We start from the raw sequence: 24,997 nt of genomic DNA on the forward strand, positions 1-24,997 counted from the left end.
CCCGCGCCCTCTGATTGGCCGGCGGGGTGACGCGAGCGTGTACGGAGGGCCTGACGTCAGTGGGGGCTGACGTCAGCTCCGCGCTTTCGGGGTGGGAGGAGGGGGCGTGTCTGGCGGCCCAAGAGACCCGCCGATTGGCTGGAAGGCGCCGGAGCCGGTCGGCGGGGAGGGCGGCGCCGTCCGCCTGGTCCCGGAGGCGGCCGCCGGCTTCGGCGAAACGATCATGGCAGCTCGGTCCGGTCAGAGGGCGCTAAGAAAGCTAGTTTCGGGATGCCGCCCGACGGCAGCGGCAGCGGCCGGAACCCCGGCTCCGGCGCAGGGGCCTGCGCGGCACGTCAGGTAATAACGGGGGGTGCGGCGACGGGTGGGACCGCGGACTTAGGGGCGGAGCGGCCCGGCCCGGCCGGATGCCTTTCCGCGTCTCTGAAGGGAGAAGGTCCCCGGCGATGGGCGTGGGGGGGCCGCGGCGACAGGTAGGCCGTCCTGGGCCGAGCCACCTCAGCCGCCGCAGCAGCGGCTGATAGAGCAGCTCGGCGACGGGGAGTCGGGGCTCTTCCGGGCTCCCCTACGGCCCGCTGCCGGGCGGGGTCGTCTGTGGGCGGCGCGCAGCCCCCCGAGCTTCCTCCGCGCCCGGCGGCCCGACCTGCTTCCGGCGGGGGCCTGGGACCGCGCCCCGAGCTCGCGCGAGACTAACGTGGCCCCCCGCCCCTCCCCCCACCCCCGCCCCCGCCCCCACCCCCACCCCCGTCCCCCGAATGTAACTTAGAGCCGCTGTAACCTTGAACCAGCCCTCGGTTTTCCCGGTTGGTTCCCTTCTGCTGGGCGGAGGCGGAGATAGGAATGATTCCATACTTTTTTTTTTTTTTTTTCCCCCCGCTTAGTTTTTTTTTTTTTCTTCTTACTAATGACTTTGTAATGAATTATGCCCGAAAATTATATAGTGTTTAAAATGTCCTCGGTTGTAAACAGTACGAGAGGAAGGGAAGAAAGCACCAACGTTGGAACTCCAGGAATTTAGATTTAGTGAGGAATTTCTCAAACACCAAACCCCAGCCAACTCTAGGTGCTTTTAGACAAATGTTGGTTGAGATTGAAATAAAATAGTGTCTCATATCGTTTAGTCCTGCTTAAGGAAACAGCCTGAGATTTAAAAAAGAGAAGGAAGGAAGGAGAGAAGAAAGAAAGAGAAAGAAAAAAGAAAGAGAAAGAAAAGAAACCTGAGAAAGTAATTCTAAGCAGCATATAGCCTATCAGGCTTTGGATCTGCTTGTGTTACTCTTGTAAAATGCTGGCTGGCAAATAAAACTGTTACTTTTAGGGGAAAAAAATGTGATTGTTTTAATGATCAAGTTAAGAAAAAATTTAAAAAGATCAAATTAAGGCTTAAATTCCAAGACACACATTTACTGTTTGTAATGATGAAGAGAGAGGGAGTTTATGAGCTCATTTTTAGGCGGAAATGTATTAACATAGGTTAACATAGGTTCTGGCCTTTATTCTAGTGGAGTGTTTGGGATGTAGTATTGGAAGGTTAGTGACAAAAAGCTGTCCTTCATCTGATTCAGTTTTAATTTAATGGTTTAATGATACACATGACTGTATGGCTCCTCACTGCAATTGAAGAAATTACTCTTGATAATGTGTGAAAATGGATGTACTATCCGGGGCTTATAACCATAGTATGGAAATTCATTGGGAAAACTATTAGCTTGCTCTAAACACAGGTGTTTCCTTTATGATTGTAATCAGATTGTGTAAGGTTTTTTGTGGGTTTTTTGGGGCAGGGAGAAGGGGAGTCCTTGGAGCGATGGTACTATATAAACTTGGTACAAAATTCAAAACTGTGTACAGTGAAAAGTAGGCTTCCTAGACCACCAGTTCACCTCTTCAGAGGCAACAGCCTTATCTTTTTAAAATAAAGGTTTATTTCAGAGATGCTGCCTTTTCTGATGCTGATTTATCAGAAAATTAAGTGTGCTTAATCGCTGTCACATAGTTGCTTCCAATAACAGGTAACAAGGTATCTATGCAAAAAGTGGGGGCAATAGGTAAAAATGTTACAACAAAGTCATCTAAAGAATGTCTTAAAAGGGAAATGTGATTAGGTATTTTGTATACCAGATTTGGTTTTTGTAATCAATACAACCTCAGAACTCGATCCCAGGACCCTGGGATCATGCCCTGAGCTGAAGGCAGACACTCAACCACTGAGCCACCCAGGCGTCCCATAAATCATATTTTTAAAGATTTTTGGGAACACTAACACTTTTAATCTCTCTAGGAGATGAATCTATCTAAAATGGGAACATAGGACAGCCCAGGTGGCTCGCCGCCTTTAACCCAGGGTCTAACCCTGGAGACCTGGGATCAAGTCCCATGTCGGGCTCCCTGCATGGAGCCTGCTTCTCCCTCTGCTTGTGTCTCTGCCTCTCTCTTTGTGTCTCTCATGAATAAATAAATCTTTAAAAATATATATGCTGTTACCATCATTATAAAATCAAATACTACTTGTGATGTCCTAGGAAACCTAGAATTCACAAAACTGTCCTGTTTTACTGTATTTTCTCAATTCATTTTTTTGCAATTTTATTTACAGCTGGATATATAAGAATCCTAGTCTTAAAAGGCACCAATAAGTTCATCCATATAGTTAATATGTTTTATTCGTTTCCATTATATTTTAATTAATAGTTGTGCAGCATTTAGCTTAACCATTTTCATTGACTTCTATTTCATTGCCTCTGGAATAAGCCCATCTAATTTTTATAAAGAGTGTTAATTGTTCAAAAGCTCGCTCTTGTTGTTATGGACCCCAAATTTCTTTCCATCCAATTGGACTTTTGTTTTACATTTTGGTCCATATCCTCAGGTATCCTCTCTATCTTCTGGCTGAATATTCCCAATTTCTTCAACCATTCTTTGTTTAATTTGATTGACACTTCCTCCTCAGGGGAATTGTAGGGAGTTTATGTCCTTAAAGAACCTTTACTTATAAGTAAGTCCTACTTTAAAAGGCAAATGATATATATGATGACATAGGAGCTTTCACCAGACCATCTATTCCCTGTTTTAAAAATAATTTGGGTCCACTAAGGAGTGTGTAACAATTTACCTGCCAAATCAACTAGCCCTGAAAGCGAATGGAGCTAGAATGTCAGGTCCATACCCGGACGTTGGCAGTGTCCTGGGAGAGGCTCATGGAAAGGGGGTTTGGGTGCCTCGGTTCTTTCCCAACCTCCACTCCATTTAAAAAATAATAATAAATACTTAAAAAAAAATTGGAGGCACCTGGGTGGCTCAGTTGATTGAGTGGCCAACTCTTAATTTTGGCTCAGGTTCTGCTCTCAGGATCCTGGGATCAAGCACCACCTTGAGCTCTACACTGAGCATGGAGTCTGCTTCAGGAATCTCTCGCTCAAAAAAAAAAAAAAAAAGGATTCTCTCACTCCCTCTCCTTCTGCCACTCCAGCACACACACTCTCTCTTTAAAATAAATCTCTTAAAAATACTGTTTGAAATAATAATTTGAAGATTTCATTTAATGAAATAACACTCTTAGAATTCTTCAACAGCTTCGCATTGAGGATAAATTGCTTTTTAAAAAAAATATATATATATTTATTGGGACACCGGGTGGCTCAGTGGTTGATCGCCTGCCTTTGGCTCAGGGCGTGATCATGGAGTCCCGGGTTTGAGTCCCACATCGGGCTCCCTGTATGCAGCCTGCTTCTCCTTCTGCCTCTCTCTCTCTCTCTCTCTGTATCTCTCATGAATAAAAAAGTGGAATCTTTAAAAAATAAAATAATAAAAAATTGTATTTTATTGATCCTTGGACCTGGGATCATGCCCTGAGCCAAAGGCAGATGCTCAACCACTGAGCCACCTAGGCATCCCAAGGATAAATTCCAAATTACTTTATTCCAGCTGATAATTCCCAGCATGATCCAGCTCCAACCCATCTATCATTATTTCATGGTACTCCCCTGGCTTGCTTTACTGCTGCTACACTTAGTCTTTTTCAGTCTTTGGCTACTGCCAGGCTTTTCCCCTACTACTTGGAATGCCCCCTACTTCTCCTATGTGTACACACACACTTTATGTACATACATACCTGTTTCTCTCTTTACATGGTTAACTTCTTCCATTATGTTTCAGATGAAATATAACCTCAGAGGACTTCCTAGACTGTCCTATCTAAAGGAGCTCTCAATGACATGTTCCCACCATTTCTTTCTTAGCACTTTTTTTTTAATCCTCAACTGCATAGTAATCCTCAAAGTTAATTTTTATTTTTGCTATTGTATCTCTAGTGCCTAGCACAGAACAAGAGCTCAATAACTATGTAAACTAATACATGAATAGTAGTATAAAATAGTTATGCAATAATCTCATTAGGGAAAATAAAAGATATTCATTTGAAAAAAAAATATGTATCCAGCATCTATATTTAGAAGTACCCAAGACAGGGAACATTCTAATTTCCTTGACATGTGTTTTTACATATATGCAATTGAAATGGAGTTTGGAAGGTAAAGGAGAACAGAGCAACAGTTCCAACAGGACCATGAGATCTCCAATCTCAAATCTTAGAGTAGATCAAGAATTAAGAAACCTGGGATCCCTGGGAGGCAGCGGTTTAGTGCCTGCCTTTGTCCCAGGACGTGATCCTGGAGTCCCAGAATCGAGTCCCACGTCGGCCTCCCTGCATGGAGCCTGCTTCTCCCTCTGCCTGTGTCTCTGCCTCTCTCTGTCTCTCATGAATAAATAAACAAAATCTTAAAAAAAAAAAAAAAAGAATTAAGAAATCTCTGTGGATCTAGCTGGGAAGACAGCCTGGAGAGATGAGTTAGAAGATGGATGATGAGGGGCTCCTGGCTGGCTTAGTAGAGCATGTGACTCTTGGTCTCAGGGTTATGAGTTCAAGCCCCACATTGGGTATAGAGTTTACTTAAAAAAAAAAATAGGTGATCAATATTCTAGCAAATGTACGGGGAGAATATGTTGAAATATGTGACTGTAGACTGAAAGCCAACTTTCTGGGAAAGATACCATTTGTGCCAGAAACTTCTAACACTGAGATACTATTTTTAGTTTTCTTTGTGGTACTCAAGAAAATTATTTTTTTCTGTGTGCTTATGCATGCATGTGTGCACAACTGTGTGTGTGTGTGTGTGTGTGTATTTTTTTCAGGAATATTCTAATGTTGTGAAGCCCTCTGAAAGTGTGATAGTTACTGAGATGCCAGCCTGCCTCAGTTGGTGGAGCATGTGACTCTTTATCTTGGGATCATGAGTTCAAGCCCCATGTTGAATGTAGAAATTACTTTAAAAAAAAAAAAAGTGTGATAGTATTTTACATCTGTAATTTGTGTTTCCTCTTAATTTTCAGTGCTGCTTTAAATGAGGTAATTTTTGTCTTTTTAGATATTTAGCTTCCTGTGGTATATTGATGACCAGAACTCTTCCACTACATACCTCAATTTTGCCTAAGGAGATATATGCAAGAACTTTCTTCAAAATCGCTGCACCATTAATAAACAAAAGAAAAGAATATTCAGAAAGGAGAATTATAGGGTTTGTATATGATTTCTGCTAAACGTATGTTCACAATTTTCTGTAGAACATCATGACTTTTTTTTTTCTGGATTTTCTTCTTATAGAATAAGCTTTGGTTTTTCTAGATTGGCCTTGCTGTAGCTTTTGCTGTTTTATAAATATTTGTTGAATGAGCATAGTTACATGGTAACTTTATAGGATAGATTTAAGCCTTGACATGTAAAGGAAATAATTGAACTGTGTATTATGACTTGCATTTTTGTACAGTCTGTTTCTATAGAGGCAACATTAGTGGTATGTTGGGCTCAATGTTTATATAGCTGCCTCATGTATAGACATACATAGATAAATAACATGCTAATGTCCTAAGAGGCTCCTACCACCTAGAAAATAGGTTGGCAAAGGACCAGATAGTAAATATGGGAATACCTGGGTGGCTCAGACTCAGTCAGTTGAGTGTCTGCCTTTGGCTCAGGCCATGATTCCAGGGTACTGGGATCCAGCCCTGTGCCAGGCTCCTTGCTCAGGAGGGAGCTGAATGTTCCTCTGCCTGCTGCTCCCCCTGCTTGTGCATGCTCTCGCACTCTCTCTCTCTCCTCTCTCTCTCTCTCTCTCTCTCTCTCTCTCTGTCTCTCTCCTCTCTCCTCTCTCTCTCAAATAAATACATACAGTGTTTTTAAAATAAATAAATAAAGGACCAGAGAATAAATCTGTTAGGTTTTGTGGACCATACTGTCTCTGTAGCAACTACTCTGTCATTGTAGTTGTAGCCCAAAAGACATATTGCTGTAGATAATATGTAATAAATGGATGGGTGTGGGTTTGTGCTAATAAAACTTTATTTGCAAAACCAGGCAATGGGCCAGGTTTGGCCCCTGATCTAAGAGTATATACAAAAGAGAATGGGGAGACAGCAGTTCTGATAAACCAGAAATACAGCATCTATTCATATGAGAATTTCTACAAGGGGGTCTTAATTCTCAACAAGCCATTAAATATTACATGAATTCTTGTAAAAGTGCATTTCATTTTTTTTCAGTTGGTTTTTCCTTCTGACTTTTCTGTAGTAAAGAACTTTGAGCAGACTCAGCTTTTGTCACTAAAACTACCTTTATTACTGGCTAAGTCACTGTATTGGTTCAGCTGATACTAGCAGTTGTACAGGTAAAACCCCAAAATTTCTTTCTTTCTTTGCATAAGAAAGTTCAAGTGGGTATTCCCCATCCATGGGCAGCAGTTTAGGAACCTAGGCTCCATCTAATTTGTGCCTTTTGTAATTCCTTAATCCTCAGAGTCGCTTAAAAAGATATACCTGATTCTAAACCTTATTGGTCTGGAAGAGATTATTGGCAAGAATAGTCATGTAATCCCAACTAAATGTAAGAAAGGGACTGGGAATAGTAGCCTCCAGTAACAATACCATGTAAAGTGAGCCTGCATTATTGGATAGATAGATGTCTTTGCCAGAGCTGGTATCTGTGAAAAGAAGAAATGGCAACAAAAAGATAGTGAATTGGTCTGCTTTACTTTTGAATCACTATTAGTATCTTCTTTTTACTATGTATCTTTCATTTGACAGGTATTGCTGTGTGTTTTATATTTACTGTTTTATTAATTCTCACAGTAGGGGATCCTTGGGTGGCTCAGCGGTTTAGCGCCTGCCTTTGGCCCAGGGCGCCATCCTGGAGTCCCGGGATCGAGTCCCACGTCAGGCTCCCGGCATGGAGCCTGCTTCTCCCTCCTCCTGTGTCTCTGCCTCTCTCTCTCTCTCTCTCTCTCTCTCTCTCTGTCTATAATAAATAAATAAATAAATAAATAAATAAATAAATAAATCTTTAATAAATAATTCTCACAATAGCCATGTAAACTAGATGTTGTTATCCTGTTTTATTTTATTTTTAAGATATTTATTTATATGAGAGAGAGCATGACCCAGGGAGAGGAGCAGAGGGAGGGAGAAGCAGATTCCCGCCGAGCAGAGAGCCCCATGCCCGGGCTTGATCCCAGGATCCTGGGATCATGCCCGGAGCCAAAGACAGACAGTTAACCAACTGAGCCACCAACTGATAACCAAATGTTATTCCATTTTAGAGATAGGAAACTGAAGCTTATGGAGATAATGCACATTAAGTGTCAGGATTCCTAAGATTATTTTCCCCACCATATTTATTTATTGTTACTTCCTTAGTCTTTCTTATGCTGAAGTTCTTTTTTTTTTATTACAAATTGATCTTATCCAGTCATCATCTTTTTTCCCTGTATTTGACATAAACACATAATATTAGCTACTCTTTATTAAGTACTTTACTTAAAGATTTTGTTTATTTGAGGGGGGGTGCATGCCTGCATGAGCAGGGGAGAAGCAGAGGGACAAGCAGACTCTCCGCTGAGTGGGGAGCCCAGTGCAGGGCTCCATCCCAGGACCTTGAGATCATGACCTGAGTTGAAGTCCTATGTTTAACCAACTGAGCCACGCAGGCACCCCTTTATTAAATGCTTATTAATCACTGTGCACTATGCTAAAACTATTTCACTTAACCCTCAAAAGAACCCTGTGGAAATACTTTTCAGTTACGGATGAAGAAAATAAAACTGAGCTGTTAACCTACACAGGGTCATGTGGCTTTTTATGTTTTAGGGTTGGTATTTGAGCACAGTCCTTTCTGACTACAAAGTCTATCCCCTTGACCCCTATGCTGTACTGCTTGCTTGCTTGCTTGCTTGCTTGCTTTCTTTCTTTTTTTTTTTTTTTTTTTTTTTTTTCTGTACCGCTTTCTTAGTTGCTGTAGACTACTTCTAGAACAACCAGCTTTCAGGCTGCAAGGTTTCATACTTCTTCATGGGACTTATTTTAGTATTTATTTTCAAAGTCACTAAAAACTTAGGAGGTAGGGTTTTTTCCCTTTCCTCTGCTGCGGGCCTCATTTCATGATCATAAAGATTAATTTAAATATACGTAAAGACTCATTTTCTCTTACTCCAAAGCTTCCCTTTTGTAATTTAGATTGTGATTGTTTAAATTACTGTATATACATATTTTTCCCTTTTCACATTTTATTGGCGACTGGGAGGAGGTGTCTTCCCTGCCACTAGAGGTGCTCACAGTTTCTTCAGCCACTCCAAGCTTGGGCCCAGGGGGATTCTGGGGGCGGTTGGGTACCTTGACCATGTTCCTGTCATTTGGAAGGTGTACGGGGTAGTTGTAGGGCATGGCCTGGTTGATGCTGACCATGTACTTGTTAAAGGGGGGACAGAGGTATAACTGGGTGGCTCAGCGGTTGAACGACTACCTGAACCAGAGGTGTGATCCTGGGATCTAGGATCGAGTCCTGCAGGGAGCCTGCTTCTCCCTCTCTCTATGCCTCTCTGTATCTCTCATGAATGAATAAATAAGTCTTTAAAAAAGAGCAGGGGAGACAGAATTATAGACCTGCCATGTTGGTCTGTCCATAGTGGTGGTCTAAAATACCATATCATCATTTTGAGATGAATTCTGTTTTAACAGTGTTGAGTCTTTATAAGAATAATACGTATCAAAAAATTAAAAAAAAAGAATAATATGTGTCTTTAATACGTATTATCTAATATGCTATCATTATTCACTCTTCTTTAACATGTAGCCGTAGACTGTTGTTTCTGTTTGTTTTCCATTTAGGCTCTGAAGTTTTTTTGTTGAATTTATTTGTAGTGATTTTACATTTCTATGCTACTGTCTTCTATCTGGTTCTTATTAGTATAAGAAAGACATTAATTTTTAAAGTTCTGTGACAGATTATTTTACTGAATTCTGAATTCTCTTCTCAACTGATTGACCTGCCAATTGAAAATTTCACCTAATTCTTTTCCACATGTATGCCTCATATTTCATGCTCTGATTTATTTATTTATTTTTAAAGATTTTATTTATTTATTCATGATAGTCACACACAGAGAGAGAGAAGCAGAGACACAGGCAGAGGGAGAAGCAGGCTCCAGGCAGGGAGCCTGACATGGGATTCGATCCCGGGTCTCCAGGATCGCGCCCTGGGCCAAAGGCAGGCACCAAACCGCTGCGCCACCCAGGGATCCCTCATGCTCTGATTTAATTACATCGACTGATATTTTCAGAACAATGTTACGTAACAATGACAACTAGCATCTTTGTCTTATTTCTAACTCTAATGTGAATGAATGATTTTGGTATGTGACCATTTATGGAGGGAATTACACAGTTTTTCTTTTTTCTTCTTTTGGCTAGTATGGTTGTAATAATATAATTCTTAGTATTAAGCCATCCATGCATCTTTAAAAGAGTTACATTTGATTGTTAATGGCTTTTTTTTATATGTATTTCTGGATTTTATTTGCTGATATTTAGAATTGTTGCCTCAGTAATCACAGGTGATGTTGATCTATAGATTTTATTTTTTCTGTTCTTTGTTCAGGTTTGTAGGGTGTTATGCTGGCTTATAAAAAGAACCAAAGGGGGCGGGTGAATGGGTGACGGGCACTGAGGGGGGCACTTGACGGGATGAGCACTGGGTGTTATTCTGTATGTTGGTAAATTGAACACCAATAAAAAATAAATTTATTAAAAAAAAAAACTAAAAAAAAAGAGAACCAAAGGTTTCCTTTTTTTGTGTTCTAGAATAGTATCTTTCTTTTTTAATTACAGAAATATTACATGCTTGTATAAAAACCTAACAATATACTATCTTTACTCCTACTTCTTTTTTCTTGAATTAAAAACTGTTAATTGTTTAATCTCGGTCCTTCTAGGGCTTTAATTTTTTTTTTTTTTTTAATTTATGATAGTCTCACAGAGAGAGAGAGAGGCAGAGACACAGGCAGAGGGAGAAGCAGGCTCCATGCACCGGGAGCCCGATGTGGGATTCGATCCCGGGTCTCCAGGATCGCGCCCTGGGCCAAAGGCAGGCGCCAAACCGCTGCGCCACCCAGGGATCCCCCTTCTAGGGCTTTAAAAATAGTTTTTCATTATAGATATTCTGTTAACATGTTTCAGGAAAAATAAACATCAAATGATTAAAAGTGGGAAATACAGTATTATAATTTTTCTTAAATGGGTACTAGAACCATCCATATCCTGTCTGCTTTGTAATATGTTTTTATTTCACATAACAATAGATGATAAATCCCTTAGTTCTAACGTGTATATTTGATCTTTAAAAAAATAAACTTTAGGGCAGCCCGGGTGGATCAGCGGTTTAGCACCGCCTTTAGCCCAGGACGTGATCCTGGAGTCCTGGGATCAAGTCCCATGTCAGGTTTCCTACATGGAGCCTGCCTCTCCCTCTGCTTGTGTCTCTGCCTCTCTCACTGTGTGTCTTTCACGAATAAATAAATAAAACCCTTTAAAAAATAAAATAAATAAAATAAACTTTAGGGGCACCTGAGTGGCTCAATGGTTGAGCATCTGCCTTTGGCTCAGGTTGTGATCCCGGGATCCTGGGATTGAGTCCCTCATTGGGCTCCCCTCTCCGTGGGAAGCCTACTTCTCTCTCTTCCTGTGTCTCTGCCTCTCTCTCTCTGTTTCTCATGAATAAATAAGTAAAATCTTTAATAAATAAATAAGTAAACTTTAAAAACAAAGAGAGGGTGCCTGGCTAAGTCAGAAGAGCATGCAACTCTTGATCACAGGGTCATGAGTTTGAGCCCTATGTTGGGTGTTGAGATTACTAAAAGTAAATAAATAAGTTGAAATGAACTTTAAAGTATATATTGAAAAATATATATATAAAGTATATATTGGATCCTAATTCTTTCAAATAACTGGTACAGAGTTCCACAGTATGGATATACCATAATTTATTAATCATTTATTATTAAGCGTTTATTAATGTCTATCAACGGATAAATATTTAAGTTGCTTCTAGTTGTTGTTTTGTTTAAACCCTCAATTTTTAAATGCCACTAATTAAAATTTCAAAAGCCACATCTGTAAGCCAGAGTCAACCTGTGGTATGCCAGATTATGACCTCTGCTTAATACAAATATTTAGCTACCTTTTATTTTTTCGTATTGCTTTGAAGTCCTTCGTTTCGGTGTGTGGCTTAGCATGTATGCCAAATGATTTATTGCTCATGCATACACCCGAAGTTTTGTTCGTATACAATTTAAAGTATACATATGTCATATAACTAGGTGCAGCTAACACTTCTCTCTCTCTATTTTTTTTTTAAAAGATATTCTATGCAGGAAATGTATGATGTGGTATCAGGAATGGAGGATTACAAACATTTTGTTCCTTGGTGCAAAAAATCAGATGTAATATCAAAGAGAACCGGATACTGCAAAACACGATTAGAAATTGGGTTTCCACCTGTTTTGGAGCGCTATACATCAGTAGTAACCTTGGTGAAACCACATTTGGTAAAGGTAATAGTTTTGGTTTTGTTGTATTTAAGTATTTCCCAAATGTTGATTCTATCAAATGCCAGGTGTTGTTACATGTATTATATTGATCATCTTGACCCTTGTCAGAAGAGGAGCCATTGAATTGAAATGGTACCCAGGTTTAAACACACAAAAAGACAGAATTCCATAGAGTTCTTTTGAATTCCTAGAGTTTGGTGGCCAAAGACTTAAAGCTTAGTTGTCTTTTATGCCCACAGAATATCATTTCTTAGTAATTGGCCAGAGCTAAGTGCCTTTGTCAGCTCCTTGTTAGGCGTTGAAGGAGGTGGCAACTCTTATACCAGAGAGAGTCTATTATCCAGTGAAGCTTAAAGTCTACGCTTGTCTTACTCTCAAACTTGAACTCCACTTAAAAGGCTGTGCTCCACTGGGACTCTACCTTGCTGAATGTTTCCACCTGTTTTTCTCATAGTTTTGGAGTTCTTCTGCACTGCCTCTCATCCAATAGCTAACATTTATCAAATTCTTTGTAGTGCTTGCTTGAATTAATTCACTTAATCTTCATAACAGCCCTTCCAGATTCAAATGTTACTGTTCTCCATCTTAACAGTTGAGCAAATTAAGGCTTAGAAGAATTAAACAACTTGCCCAAAGCTACAGAGCCAAGACTGGCTGTCTTTCTGACACCAGTGAATATCTCATAAAATGTTTTTCTATTTCCTGACTTCAATCTCTTATAACTTAAATCTTCATATGTTATGCTGCATCTAAGTAAAAGAACTCTTGTGGGGGGGAAAGAAAACTTCAATTTTCTCCTCCTGATTTTTTTTCTTCCCTTTGCTGGCCCTTTTTTTTTTTTTTTTTTTAAGTAGACACACCTTCCCTTGCTTCTTAACACATACAAGATTGTCTTCTGCTTTATTATCACTCCCACCCCTTCCCCAACACATACAAAAAAAACTACACTTAATGTTTAGGCAGTACTTTCTGTCTTCAGTTTCCATGAATGCACTATACAGCACTTACTGCACAGCCTTGTGTCTGCATATTCCTCACTCCTCCCTGTAGTGACCTTATGTCTCTGCCTAGTAATCCTTCAAATTTGCCTGGTATTTCTTTCCCCCCTTTCCTTATATAATCAGTCCTGCTCTGGCGATTCCTCTGGGCTTTGTACATGCTTTCTCTTACCATTTTATAAGAAAATTTACTTCTTCATCTGGATTTCTGCTTGACAAAGTTGAGCTACTTGAGTGAACGGGAGCGCCTCATTTACATCTTTGTGTATCCTCAGCACCAGTACTACAATGATGGGAGTCATGAGAGTCTATGCTTATGAGCGTCTCACTGCTTTGTTCTTGGGTTATTGCAGATCCGGCGATGTTCCTCATAATCTTGGCAACTTTCAGCACTGCCAACGAGAAAGGAGAAACTATCAGGAAAAAAAAATCTTCTGGGGCACTTGGGTGGTGCAGTCGGTTGAGCATCCGACTCTTGCTTTTGGCTCAGGTTGTGATCCTCGGGGTCGTGGGATTGAGTCTTACTTGAGGCTGTGCGTTCAGCATGGAGTCGGCTTGGAATTTCTCTCTCTTTCCCTCTGTCCCTCTGTGTGCACACTCTCTCCCCCAAATGAATAAATATTTTTAAAAAATCCTCATAGTAACATCTATTAAATGATCATTGGTATCTCAATTTTATGAGGCTTAGAGAAATTAAGAACCTTATGCAAATTTACATTATACATGTCAGATTCCGAAGCTATTTTTCCATTAAAATAAGCTACCTCGCTAAATGTGCTAATTTATTGAAGATATGTTTCTTTTTTTTTTTTAATTTTATGTATTTATTCATCAGAGATGAGAGAGGCAGAGACACAGGCAGAGGGAGAAACAGGCTCCATGCTGGGACCCTGACGTGGGACTCGATCCCAGGTCTCCAGGATCACGCCCTGGGCTGAAGGCGGCGCTAAACCACTGAGCCACCAGGGCTGCCCTTGAAGATATGTTTGAGAGTAACCACACACCTACATGTGTTCATCCTTCAGTTGTCCCTGGGTTCACGTTTTAGATTTTAATACCTAATACATGCATGTGGCATAGAATACATATCATTATAACCATGGGAGCAGCAGAAACCATGTGACTTTTTCTGCAAATTATAAGTTGCCCCAAAAATGCTTGTGATATGTTAGTAATTCTAGTGCACATAAATCTGTAATGACCAGAAACTCTTGAAGGTTTTCAGCAGATTTAATAAAGGCAATGGTTCAGTGAATATTACTGCCTGGGTCACAGTATAAACATTTTACCTGTCATAGTTTTTATGGTCTGGGTCAGTTCAGTCAGAACAACCAGTCATTGGTCATCCTCATAACACCTCCTATTGTGGTTAGTATCTTTGCTGTTAGTAATGAAACCTTTAGCAATATCTAAAAAAAAAAAAAAAAAAAAAACACACTAAAAATCTGTGGGTCCAGGACACCTGCGTGGCTCAATGGTTGAGCATCTGCCTTTGGCTTAGGGCATGATCCCGGGTCTGATGATTGAGTCCTGCATCGAGCTCCCTGTGAGGAGCCCACTTCTCCCTTTTTTTAAGGTTTTATTTATTCATACAGAGAGAGAGAGAGAGGCAGAGACACAGGCAGAGGGAGAAGCAGGCTCCATGCAGGGAGCCCGACTAGGGACTCGATCCTGGGTCTCCAGGATCACACCCAGGCTGTAGGCGGCGCTAAACCGCTGAGCCACCAGGGCTGCCCCTTGGGCTAGATTATTGATATGAATACAGCACTGTCGCATTTTGTGAAAAAGTAGTTAGAAGAAGTGAGTATATTGCAGTGAGCATTCCCAATAGCTATTTCTCCTTCATTGTTAAATTTCCTATAAGCAAAAATAAAAATAAAAAATTTCCTATAAGCTGCTTTTTTTTTTTTTTTTTTTTAAGAGAGAATCCCAAGCAGGCTCTATGCTCAGTGCAGAGCCTGACATGGGGCTTGATCTCATGACCCTGAGATCATGACTGAGCTAAAATCAAGAGTCAGATGCTGGGCAGCCGAGGTGGCTCAGCAGTTTAGCGCTGTCTTTGGCCCAGGGTGTGATCCTGGAGACCCGGGATTGAGTCCCACGTTGGGCTCCCTGCATGGAGCCTGCTTCTCCCTCTGCCTGTGTGTGTGTGTGTGTGTGTGTGTGTGTGTGTGTGTGTGTGTATGTGTCTCTTTCTGTATCTCTCATGAATAAATTAAAAAGAAAAAAAGTCAGATGCTTAGCTGACTGAGTCACCCAGGCACACCTCCTATAAGCTTCTTACGTGATTGTGAAGAAGGGAGGAATATATTGCCTTAAAGTTGGGTAACTGAAATAAGATTTTGTAATAGATTTTTGAAGCTTTTACAAATTAGATGGTCAGGGCAGCCCCAGGAGCTCAGCGGTTTAGCGCCACCTTCAGCCCAGGGCGTGATCCTGGTGACCCAGGATCAAGTACCATGTCGGGCTCCCTGCATGGAGCCTGCTTCTCCCTCTGCCTGTGTCTCTGCCTCTCTCTCTCTCTCTCTCTCTCTGTGTCTCTCATAAATAAATAAATAAATAAAATCTTTAAAAACAAATTAGACGGTCATTATTGAACTACATATAAAACTGAACCCTCTGAAAAAAATTTTCACTTTTCTCCAGTAACTTAGCATAATGTGAGTAAAGTTAGCTATTAGCATTTGAAAAAAAAAAGATTTTATTTTTTTTATTTGATAGAGCACAAGCAGGGGGAGCAACAGAGAGAGAAGAGCAGACTCCCTGCTGAGCAGGGAGCCCAATGTGGGACTCAGTCCTCAGACCTGGGATCATGACCTGAGCTGAAGGCAGATGCTTAATCAACTGAGCCACCCAGGCGCCCCATTAGCATTTTGATGACTTATTTTATCATGTCTAAATAAATTTTAAAACATTCATTGATTTCTATTTTAACAATTAAAATATTTTTTTATGAGTGTAAAAATAGAGCATGTCTTTGTGTTTTTTTGTTTTTGTTTTTAGAGCATGTCTGTGTAAATGCTTTTTAGTATGAATGCAGTTAATTTTCTTTATAATGATTCTACCTTGTTTTCATCTGATAATTGACTCAAAAGAGTTTAGTTGCAGGAGAAGTGAGGAATAAACTGTAAATATATTTTAAGCTCTTTGGCTTCCAGTTTAAACTATCTGGAGAGATCCAGATACAGTCAGAATTAATCCTGCATTTTGTGTTTAGGGAGGCGATAGCTAGGGAAGAATAAGTACACTCTGGGGGGAAAGAGTTTACTGATAGATGCAAGTCCTTTTTGCTAATCTGTAGTGCATAGGCTCAGGGGAGGGACAGCAGAAACTGTTGAGGGAAAGAAGTTATCAAAGAAAAAGGGTAGGGGCACCTGGCTTCTCTCTCTGCCCTCCCTCCCCCCACCCCTTGCTCGCGAGTGCACTCCCTCTCTCACTCTCTTTCTCAAGAAAAAGAAGAATGGGTAGAGAGGCTTGATGATTTATTGGCCCTGGAATATGCCAAAAGAGCTGAAAACTTAAAGCTTAATTGGGGATGGCGGTGTTGACTTTGAAACAAGGTTCTAAAAGATGGTTTGCTGCTGAGGAAGGTGATAGATACTCTTGAGGTCAGTTGTCTACTAGTATTAAGGCCCAGATAGCGTCTTAGAATGGTAAGTAGAGAAGCTAAACTTCATTCAAAGTCATAACCAGTCCTAACAATCTGCCAGTGACTGTGAATCTGGCCACCATTTTTCACGCTGCAGGAGGCAACTCTTGGTGGGTCCCAACCAGCCTCTTTTTAATAATACCGAAAAAGAAATATCAAGATGCACTGCCATATAACATCACTGAGTATCATGTTTCAGTGTGTACATACACATAGAAAATAAACATGAGCATTGAAGAGATTACAGCTTAGAAATCAATGGATTAGGGACATGGGTCAGGGCCAGACTTTCAGGAAAACTGGAACCGTGAATCCCCTTAGAAATAGAGAATAATGACTAAAGGAAAGACTAAATGTGACTGAGGAGAGAAAAATCTTTGGGTAGGAAAGGAGAATTCTAGAATCATGCTTGGGATCTGTGCCAGATATCTTATAAATATTTTAGCTATATCATAATGATTGGTATAAAATAGGTATTATATTTCTTTTATAGATAAAAGATAATATGATACAGAGAATTAACTTGTTCAGGATTACTTATAAGTGGCAAGACTGGAAATAAACTTCCAGAAAAATCACTGCCTGTTTTGCTGCTGGAGGAGAAATTTCTAAGCACAGCAGTGAAGGGGGGAACTGAAAATATTGGGGATCCCAGGACAAAAGAAAATGACCTATATTTGCAGGTCACTTCCTAGTACCAAGCTGAAAATAAGATCATATTTAACACCTGTGATTTGACCTACAAACATATTTTTAAAAAGCAATCCTCCCTGGAGCATCTGGGTAGTGCAGTTGATTAATCAGCTAACTCTCATTTTCAGCTCAGGTCATGATCTCAGGGTCATGAGGTCAAGCCCTGTGTAGCTACACTCAGCACAGAATCTGCTTAAGAGACTCTCCCTCTCCCTTTGCTCCTCACTGCCCCCCACCCTAAGCGCTCTCTCTCACTCTCTAAAAAAATTAAATCTTTAAAAATTAAAAAAAAAAAAATCATCCTCAGTTGTAGATTCTGGACAGTCTAAGTGTATTTTACTGCAGTTATATTTTTTCATTTTGTTCTAGGCATCCTGTACGGATGGGAAGCTTTTCAATCATTTGGAGACTGTTTGGCGTTTTAGTCCTGGTCTTCCTGGCTACCCAAGAACTTGTACCTTGGATTTTTCAGTAAGTCTCATACAGCCCTTGGTTTGTTCCAAGTATCAGGTGAAGCTGGTAAAGAAGGTATAATCCATTGATTAGAACCCAGCTGCTGTAATTAATATTATGTGCATAGTGATTACTAAAAGATGCTTTCCGAAAATCCCAGTTTTCTGAATACTGAATGCCTTTTTTTACACCAACTTTATAAGAAAGAATACTAATGAATCTTCTTTTTTTTTTTCTTGAAAACCTTGAATAGCTATTCCTTCTCTATTTTCTAATTTTTACAGGTCCATAGATTATATGACACATATTATGATTTCAGTAAGAGCTTAATAACTGTTTATTAACCCCAAATGAAATCTACATATTGATTTATGATGCAGAAATAAAGTGCAAAGGGGGAAAATACATTTTTTAAAATTCTTATTTATTTATGATAGTCACACACACAGAGAGAGAGAGAGGCAGAGACATAGGCAGAGGGAGAAGCCGGCTCCATGCAGGGAGCCCGACGTGGGATTTGATCCCGGGTCTCCAGGATCACGCCCTGGGCCAAAGGCAGGCGCCAAACCGCTGCGCCACCCAGGGATCCCGAAAATACATTTTTCAAATCTAGGGTCTGGAAAATATGTTTTTAAAATATAGGGTTTTCTTGTTCACATCACCTTAGCTCTAGAAAACCTAAAGGCACTTAAGGCTTTTTTTGAACAGATAAGACATGAGTTGGTAGCTGTATTTGCAACTCAGGCATTGCATTTCAAGAAATAGTCATAATTTTGATTAAATTACTATGTGCTACTGTTGTCAGCTCTGGAGTTTTGTTTTTGTTTTCCTGAGTTGTCTTCATTAAAACATTAAAAAATTAGTGGACATTAATGGGACAGTTGGGGAAATTTGTTTAAGGTCTGTGTAGGTTTTTTTTTTTTTTTTTAAGATTTTATTTATTTATTCATGAGAGAGAGAGAGAGAGAGGGGGGCAGAGACACAGGCAGAGGGAGAAGCAGGCTCCACGCAGGGAGCCCGACAGGGGACTCAATCCCGGGTCTCCAGGATCACACCCTGGACTAAAGGCTGTGCTAAACCACTGAGCCACCCAGGCTGCCCAAGGCCTGTGTAGATTATATATTAGTGTTATTATCTAGTAGCATTAACTCTCTCTTAACTTCCTGGCTTTAATAATTGCACTGTGTGGGCAGTCCCGGTGGCACAGTGGTTTAGAGCCACCTGCAGCCCGGGGTGTGATCCTGGAGACCCGGGATCGAGTCCCACATCAGGCTCCCTGCGTGGAGCCTGCTTCTCCCTCTGCCTGTGACACACACTCTCTCTCTCTCTCTCTCTCTGAATAAATAAACAAAATCTTTAAAAAAAAAAATAAGTGCACTGTGGTTATATAAGACATTAAAAAGGGGAAATCTGGGTGATGAGTATGAGAGACATCTTTGTACTATTTTTGCAACTTTTTTATAAATTTGAAATTACTTCAATGAAAAATTACCCCCCAAAATGAAAAATTAAAGCAGTTTTAAAATTTAGTGGATATTTGGCCCAAAAATACTGTTTCTCAAACCACCTGCCTTGACTTATGTCTTGAGGAGATACAAATGAAGTTCTAAATCATTGTCGACTTTAAGGTTGTATCACTTACCCCATCTGTTTAGTGGATCAATCTCCTCTTCCTGCTGCTACTTCTCATAGGAATAACTGTCAGAAGGATTAGTTCCCTCTTTTATAGGCGAAGTAGGATAGATCTAAAAGGGGCACATTAAAAAGAAGCCAGAGTCATATGGTATTTATTCAGCTTTTTTGCAGTTTTCTTTAACTTAATAAAAGCAGATTATGTCTTGAAATGAAACTCATTGGCCTTGTTTACTTAAGCTTATTGCCAGTAGTAGTTTTGCTCATTGTGGAAAGTAAATCTCCATCTTCTGAGGAATGTTAAAAAATCTCAGCTAGCTACACCTGTATTACAGCTGTGTGGTAGATACTGGCCAAGCAGGCCATTTCACAATGTACCACCACCCTAAGTAGAGATTGAGTAAAAGATCTTCCTAAAATAATCAACATTTTCCTACAGATTTCTTTCGAATTTCGCTCCCTTCTACACTCTCAGCTTGCCACACTGTTTTTCGATGAAGTTGTAAAGCAGATGGTAGCTGCCTTTGAAAGAAGAGCATGTAAGCTGTATGGTCCAGAAACAAATATACCTCGGGAATTAATGCTTCATGAAGTTCATCACACGTAAAAGGAAAAAGAACTGGTCACCTACTTGTAACTTTAGTGTATTCACTTTTAGGAAGTGCTTTCATTTGCTTTCAGAAGTCAGAGAGCATTTGTTAAACACAGCTTTGATTATAAACCTGCACCGTTGAGAATTTGCACTTGGAATATGGAACCACATGTATATAGAATTTAATCAAGTGTAATTCAAAGTAATGTATATATTAGCATATTTACAATAATGGGATGTCATTCCTATTGCTAGAATATGGACATCACTCTTAGCAGAAATTGAAACTAAATTTAAACCCTTTAATTATCACCTTATTTGAAAGAGTTTAGTTGAGATGTTCACATAGTATGTATTATATTAACCGTATCACCTTTAAGTTATTAAATTCAGACTATTTATAACTTATTGTCATAGGACTTGCCTCTTGGTTTAGGATATTTGAGTAATCATCAGATATTTAAAGTAAACTTTGACTTAAAAATACTGTTAATGAAGGTTCCCTGGCACTTTCTTATTTTTAAATTGTTCTTAATGGGTAATAGGTAATTCAGTACCATGTGTAGTGACATTAACTCCTAGATAAACAGTGAATATTTTTTTTGGTGAGTGGTCCAGAGCTTTAAGCTACTTACTTCTCTTGTAGTTTGCAGCCCTCTTCCAGATACTCTGACTACTCTTTCGGTAATGCTAATTGTATGTCAAATTTTGACTACAGCAGTGGGCGACGGATGAAGATAAGTTGGTCGATAGGTCTCTAGCACCATACATCCCAATTTTCTATTTATTGTGTGTACTCACTTTCAGTAATGTATTTCAAACTGATATTTTTGTAAACAAATCAATGTCTAAAGGACTGAAGTGGTAACTTAATAAAGTAAATTTGTTTATTTTTTGTACAGTTATTTTGGTTATTGAAATCCTCCTGTATTGTTTCAATGTGTATTTTATATAGACAGTAAAGTTTCACTGTAGCACTTCATGAAACAAATCTGGGCAAAATTCAGTCTTCCTTTAATTAATAGTGATTTTCCCTCTTTTCAATCCATACCCAACAACCCTCTTGCATTACCTTTCCGGTCAGAGTGCTGTTTGTTTCTTCACATCAACAAGAAACCTCAATAATTCGCTCTCTACATAAAAGCACGTTTGCATCAGTTTTTCCAATCAATCTGTTTTGAGTGCATGCTGTGTGCCAGTTGCTGGTTATACAGTGGTGAAGGACTCCTACAGTCTGCTCACATCAGGCAAAGGGAGAAGCAGGGTCCCCACAGGGAACCTGACGTGGGATGATCCTAGGACCCCTGGATCATGACCTGAGCCAAAGGCAGACGCTCAACCACTGAGCCACCCAGGCATCCCACAAAAGATTTTTTTTATTTATTTATTTTTTTATTTATGATAGTCACACACAGAGAGAGAGAGAATGAGAGAGAGGCAGAGACAAAGGCAGAGGGAGAAGCAGGCTCCATGCACCGAGAGCCCGACGTGGGATTCGATCCTGGGTCTCCAGGATCACGCCCTGGGCCAAAGGCAGGCGCTAAACCACTGCGCCACCCAGGGATCCCCACAAAAGATTTTTTTAATGGCAGACCTAGGACCCAGATAATTTTTTATCCCCGTATATATTACTTTTCTTTTGATGGATATAAGAACCTGTATTTTACTACTACTCTTATAAATGCTATAGATAAACTTTCAGGTTCAGAATCTAACTTAGTGGTTGGGATCTAACTCACTATTATGAAAGTATGTAGATGGTATTTTGGTGAGGGAGCCCAGAAAAATACAAATATTGCCTTGATCCTAGCCATCCATCTAACTCTTGATGTTCCCTAACTGTGGTCAGAACAGGCAGGATACAATATACCCAGGCATTCTGGCTCCAGTATCTATCCTCTTTGCTTTATCTAGTGCAACACTCTGTAGGCCCTGAGCCTGTGGACCACTGAGCCACCAGGTGCCCTGGCCTCCTATTTTTAATTTACTTTAAAAATGCAGGGGAAATCCTTTAGTGATTTCTTGAGAGAAGTCAAGTGGTAGCTAAATTTTTAGAATCCCTGAGTGTCTGAATATATCACTGTTTTTTTTTTTTTTTTTTTTTAAAGATTTTATTTATTTATTCATGATAGTCACAGAGAGAGAGAGAGAGGCAGAGACACAGGCAGAGGGAGAAGCAGGCTCCATGCACCGGGAGCCCGATGTGGGATTCGATCCCGGGTCTCCAGGATCGCGCCCTGGGCCAAAGGCAGGCGCCAAACCGCTGCGCCACCCAGGGATCCCCTATATCACTGTTTTATATACAATACTTGAGTACAGGGACGCCTGGGTGGTTCATTGTCTGCCTTTGGCCCAGGGCGTGATCTGGAGTCCTGGGATCAAGTCCCACATCCGGCTCCCTGCATGGAGCCTGCTTCTCCCTCTGCCTTTGTCTCTGCCTCTCTCTCTCTGTGTCTCTCATGAATAAATAAAATCTTTAAAAACAAAAAAAAAAACAGTACTTGACCTTAGAACTCTACATTAGTTAATATCCTCCCTCCTCTTATCCCAGTTTGAAGCTCTGATTTCATTGTATCCTGGCGTCACATGCTATTCTTGAAAAACCTTACACCGTTGTTAATCCCAGGGCTTTGTGTAGCGTCCATTTTTTTGGTCTCTGGAAGCTTTTATTTTTTTTTAAGATTTTATTTATTCATGAGGGACACAGAAAGGCAGAGACACAGGCAGAGGGAGAAGCAGGCTCCATGCAGGAAGCCCGATATAGGACTCGATCCCAGGGCCTGGGATCACGCCCTGAGCTGAAGGCAGCCGCTCAACTGCTGAGCCACCCAGGCATCCCTCTGGAAGCTTTTAAAATCGACTCTTTACCTATCCTGGGTAGTCTGAAATTGCATGCTCCTATGCCCCTTGCCTGGTCCTAATTATGGGCCTTTCATTTAGACTCAGTTACTTGAACCCTGAGGAATCTCCTCTCCGTATTCTCTGGGTCCATCATTCAGGTATTCCTAACTAGACATTCGACCTCCCTCATATTAAATCTAGTTTTTCCTATTTTCCATGTTTTTGTTCCACCTTTTTTTTTTCATGGTGAAAAAATTTATATTTAGATTTATAGCTGGCTGGACTCCGTTTAGATGATCCCAATTTTGTTGGCAACATCCAAAGCATCATAGTCAGGAGCCAGTCGAACATATGCTTTCTTCTCTCCATCAGGCCTGATCAAGGTGTTGACCTTGGCCACATCAATGTCATAGAGCTTCTTCACAGCCTGTTTGATCTGGTGCTTATTGGCCTTGACATCCACGATGAACGCAAGTGTGCTGTTGTCTTCTATTTTCTTCATGGCTGACTCAGTAGTTAAGGGGAACTTGATGATGGCAGAGTGATCAAGCTGGTTTCTCCTGGGGGCGCTCTTTCGAGGATATTTGGGCCGCCTTCCGAGACGCAGGGTCTTTGGTCGTCGGAATGTAGGTGACGTGCGGATCCTCTTTTTTTTTGTGACTGTGCACGCCTTTCAGCACCGCTTTCTTAGCTTTCAAAGCCTTTGCTTTGGCTTCAGCTTTGGGAGGGGCAGGGGCTTCCTTCTTCGCCTTCGGCGCCATCTTCGTGAAAGGCCTGTTCCACCTGTTAGATTTCAGTTCTATTTTCCAGGTCCTTTGTCATAGTTTTAGTTAATTTCCAATAATGTTTTCTAATTGTTCCTTTTTGTTAGCTTCCTTGGTTTATGGCAGCAGGATCTCATCTTTAAGATACTATGATTTAGGGATGCCTGGGTGGCTTAGTGGTTGAGTGTCTGCCTTTGGCCCAGGGCATGAGATCCCAGAGTCCTGGGATTGAGTCCCGCATCGGGCTCCCTGCAGGGAGCCTGCTTCTCCCTCTCCCTGTGTCCCTACCTTTCGCTCGGTGTCTCTCATGAATAAAATCTCTAAAAAAAGAAGTTTCTCCTAGATCCCTTTTGGTTTTGCTATTCTTCATGTTGAGGCTTGTTTAATGGTGGTTTGTCCATGAATATTTGAAAGCAAGGGACGAGTGTATTGGCTGCGGAATTTCACTGTACAGCGATCGGGGGAGCCACCCTTTTCATCGGAGGGACTCTCAGAATCAGAAGTCTTTGTTTTACTACATGATTCTCTCTAGTCCTAGAGAAATACGGGAGTAGAAATGCTGGCTAGCTACCGGCATTCTGGAAGGTAAGTGATGGATAGAAGATAGAGTTGGGTTCCTAATGTATGGACGTCTCTGGCTACCGCTTTCAAGGGGGTTTACGACTGCCTAGATCCTGGCTTAGGGGTTCATTCCAGCCTGGCTCTTCGGTCTAAGAACGTAAGCTCTTCATACCCAGCTCCCATCGGAGGTTTACCACCTAATAGCTCGGAGACTTTGTATAAGCTACTTAACCTTTCAGCCTATTTACTTCGTGTGGCATAGGTTTAGTAAGGAGTCCCTAATCCAAGGTTCCGGACTTAAACCAAGTATTTAGTTCAGTGTCTAGCACAGAACACTAATTTTTTCCTCTGCTCGTGTCTTTAGGCTGGCCGTGCTCTAATCTTTTAAAGTCCAGGTGTTTTTCATCTCTTACCTTTTCTTATAATCACTTAGCTTGGCCTTTAAGGTAATTAACTATATAAACCCTTTCTCTAACGTTTGATATTGCTTTGCCTTTTGCTACTTCTACAGGCAAAACTATATTCTAGGCATGTCTTGCTTACTTAAAATGCCTTTTATTTAGTCCCCTTTAATCTGTTGTCATTCTGTTTCTAACCTGGGCAAAGCACAGGTAGTTCTAGGTGCAAATTTCAAGTGACTGGCTTTTGATCTGTGATTATTTTTCCTTTTGTCTGAGCTTTGCATACCAAGGGCATTTGCCTTAAACCGTAGCTTATCCCAGTCTCTAAAACGGCAGCCCCAAGGCCAAACTGAGCAGCAGACTAGGTCCTTTGGCACAGGTGAAAGCAAGAATGTAGATGTTAAACATGATCTTGTGCTTTCAATTTATAATGTAGTAAATCTAGAAAACAAAGTTATGTTTTAAAACTCATTTTGCCCCAAACAT

At 40.7% G+C, this 24,997-nt stretch overlaps 1 protein-coding gene and 1 pseudogene across 3 annotated transcripts; one reads left to right on the plus strand and one right to left on the minus strand.

The window, feature by feature from the left end:
- The first annotated feature begins 144 nt into the window (after nucleotides 1–144).
- COQ10B (coenzyme Q10B) lies at nucleotides 145–20,849 on the plus strand. 3 transcript variants are annotated; one of them, XM_038585248.1, is made up of 5 exons: nucleotides 153–339; nucleotides 5,424–5,573; nucleotides 11,738–11,930; nucleotides 17,637–17,738; nucleotides 19,792–20,849. In XM_038585248.1, exons 1-5 carry the CDS (start codon nucleotides 224–226, stop codon nucleotides 19,957–19,959), a joined length of 729 nt encoding a protein of 242 aa, XP_038441176.1. In that variant the 5' UTR covers nucleotides 153–223; the 3' UTR covers nucleotides 19,960–20,849. The 3 variants fall into 3 exon arrangements, with proteins under 3 accessions (XP_038441178.1, XP_038441176.1, XP_038441177.1); XM_038585249.1 differs by lacking the exon at nucleotides 153–339 and adding an exon at nucleotides 392–473; XM_038585250.1 differs by lacking the exon at nucleotides 5,424–5,573 and having other exon boundaries at nucleotides 145–339.
- A 2,225-nt stretch (nucleotides 20,850–23,074) lies between these two features.
- LOC119877909 lies at nucleotides 23,075–23,712 on the minus strand (annotated as a pseudogene).
- Between the last annotated feature and the right edge of the window lie 1,285 nt (nucleotides 23,713–24,997).

The sequence above is a fragment of the Canis lupus genome, chromosome 37 (genome assembly GCF_011100685.1).
Source record: "Canis lupus familiaris isolate Mischka breed German Shepherd chromosome 37, alternate assembly UU_Cfam_GSD_1.0, whole genome shotgun sequence".
NCBI lineage: Eukaryota > Metazoa > Chordata > Mammalia > Carnivora > Canidae > Canis > Canis lupus.

Bases quoted from the DNA above. Each gene is read 5' to 3' on its own strand.
- COQ10B (XM_038585248.1), top strand. From the start codon at position 224: ATGGCAGCTCGGTCCGGTCAGAGGGCGCTAAGAAAGCTAGTTTCGGGA. The intron at 340-5,423 runs GTAATAACGGGG...TTGTCTTTTTAG, and splicing joins GGGCCTGCGCGGCACGTCAG to ATATTTAGCTTCCTGTGGTA. The intron at 17,739-19,791 runs GTAAGTCTCATA...ATTTTCCTACAG, and splicing joins CTTGTACCTTGGATTTTTCA to ATTTCTTTCGAATTTCGCTC.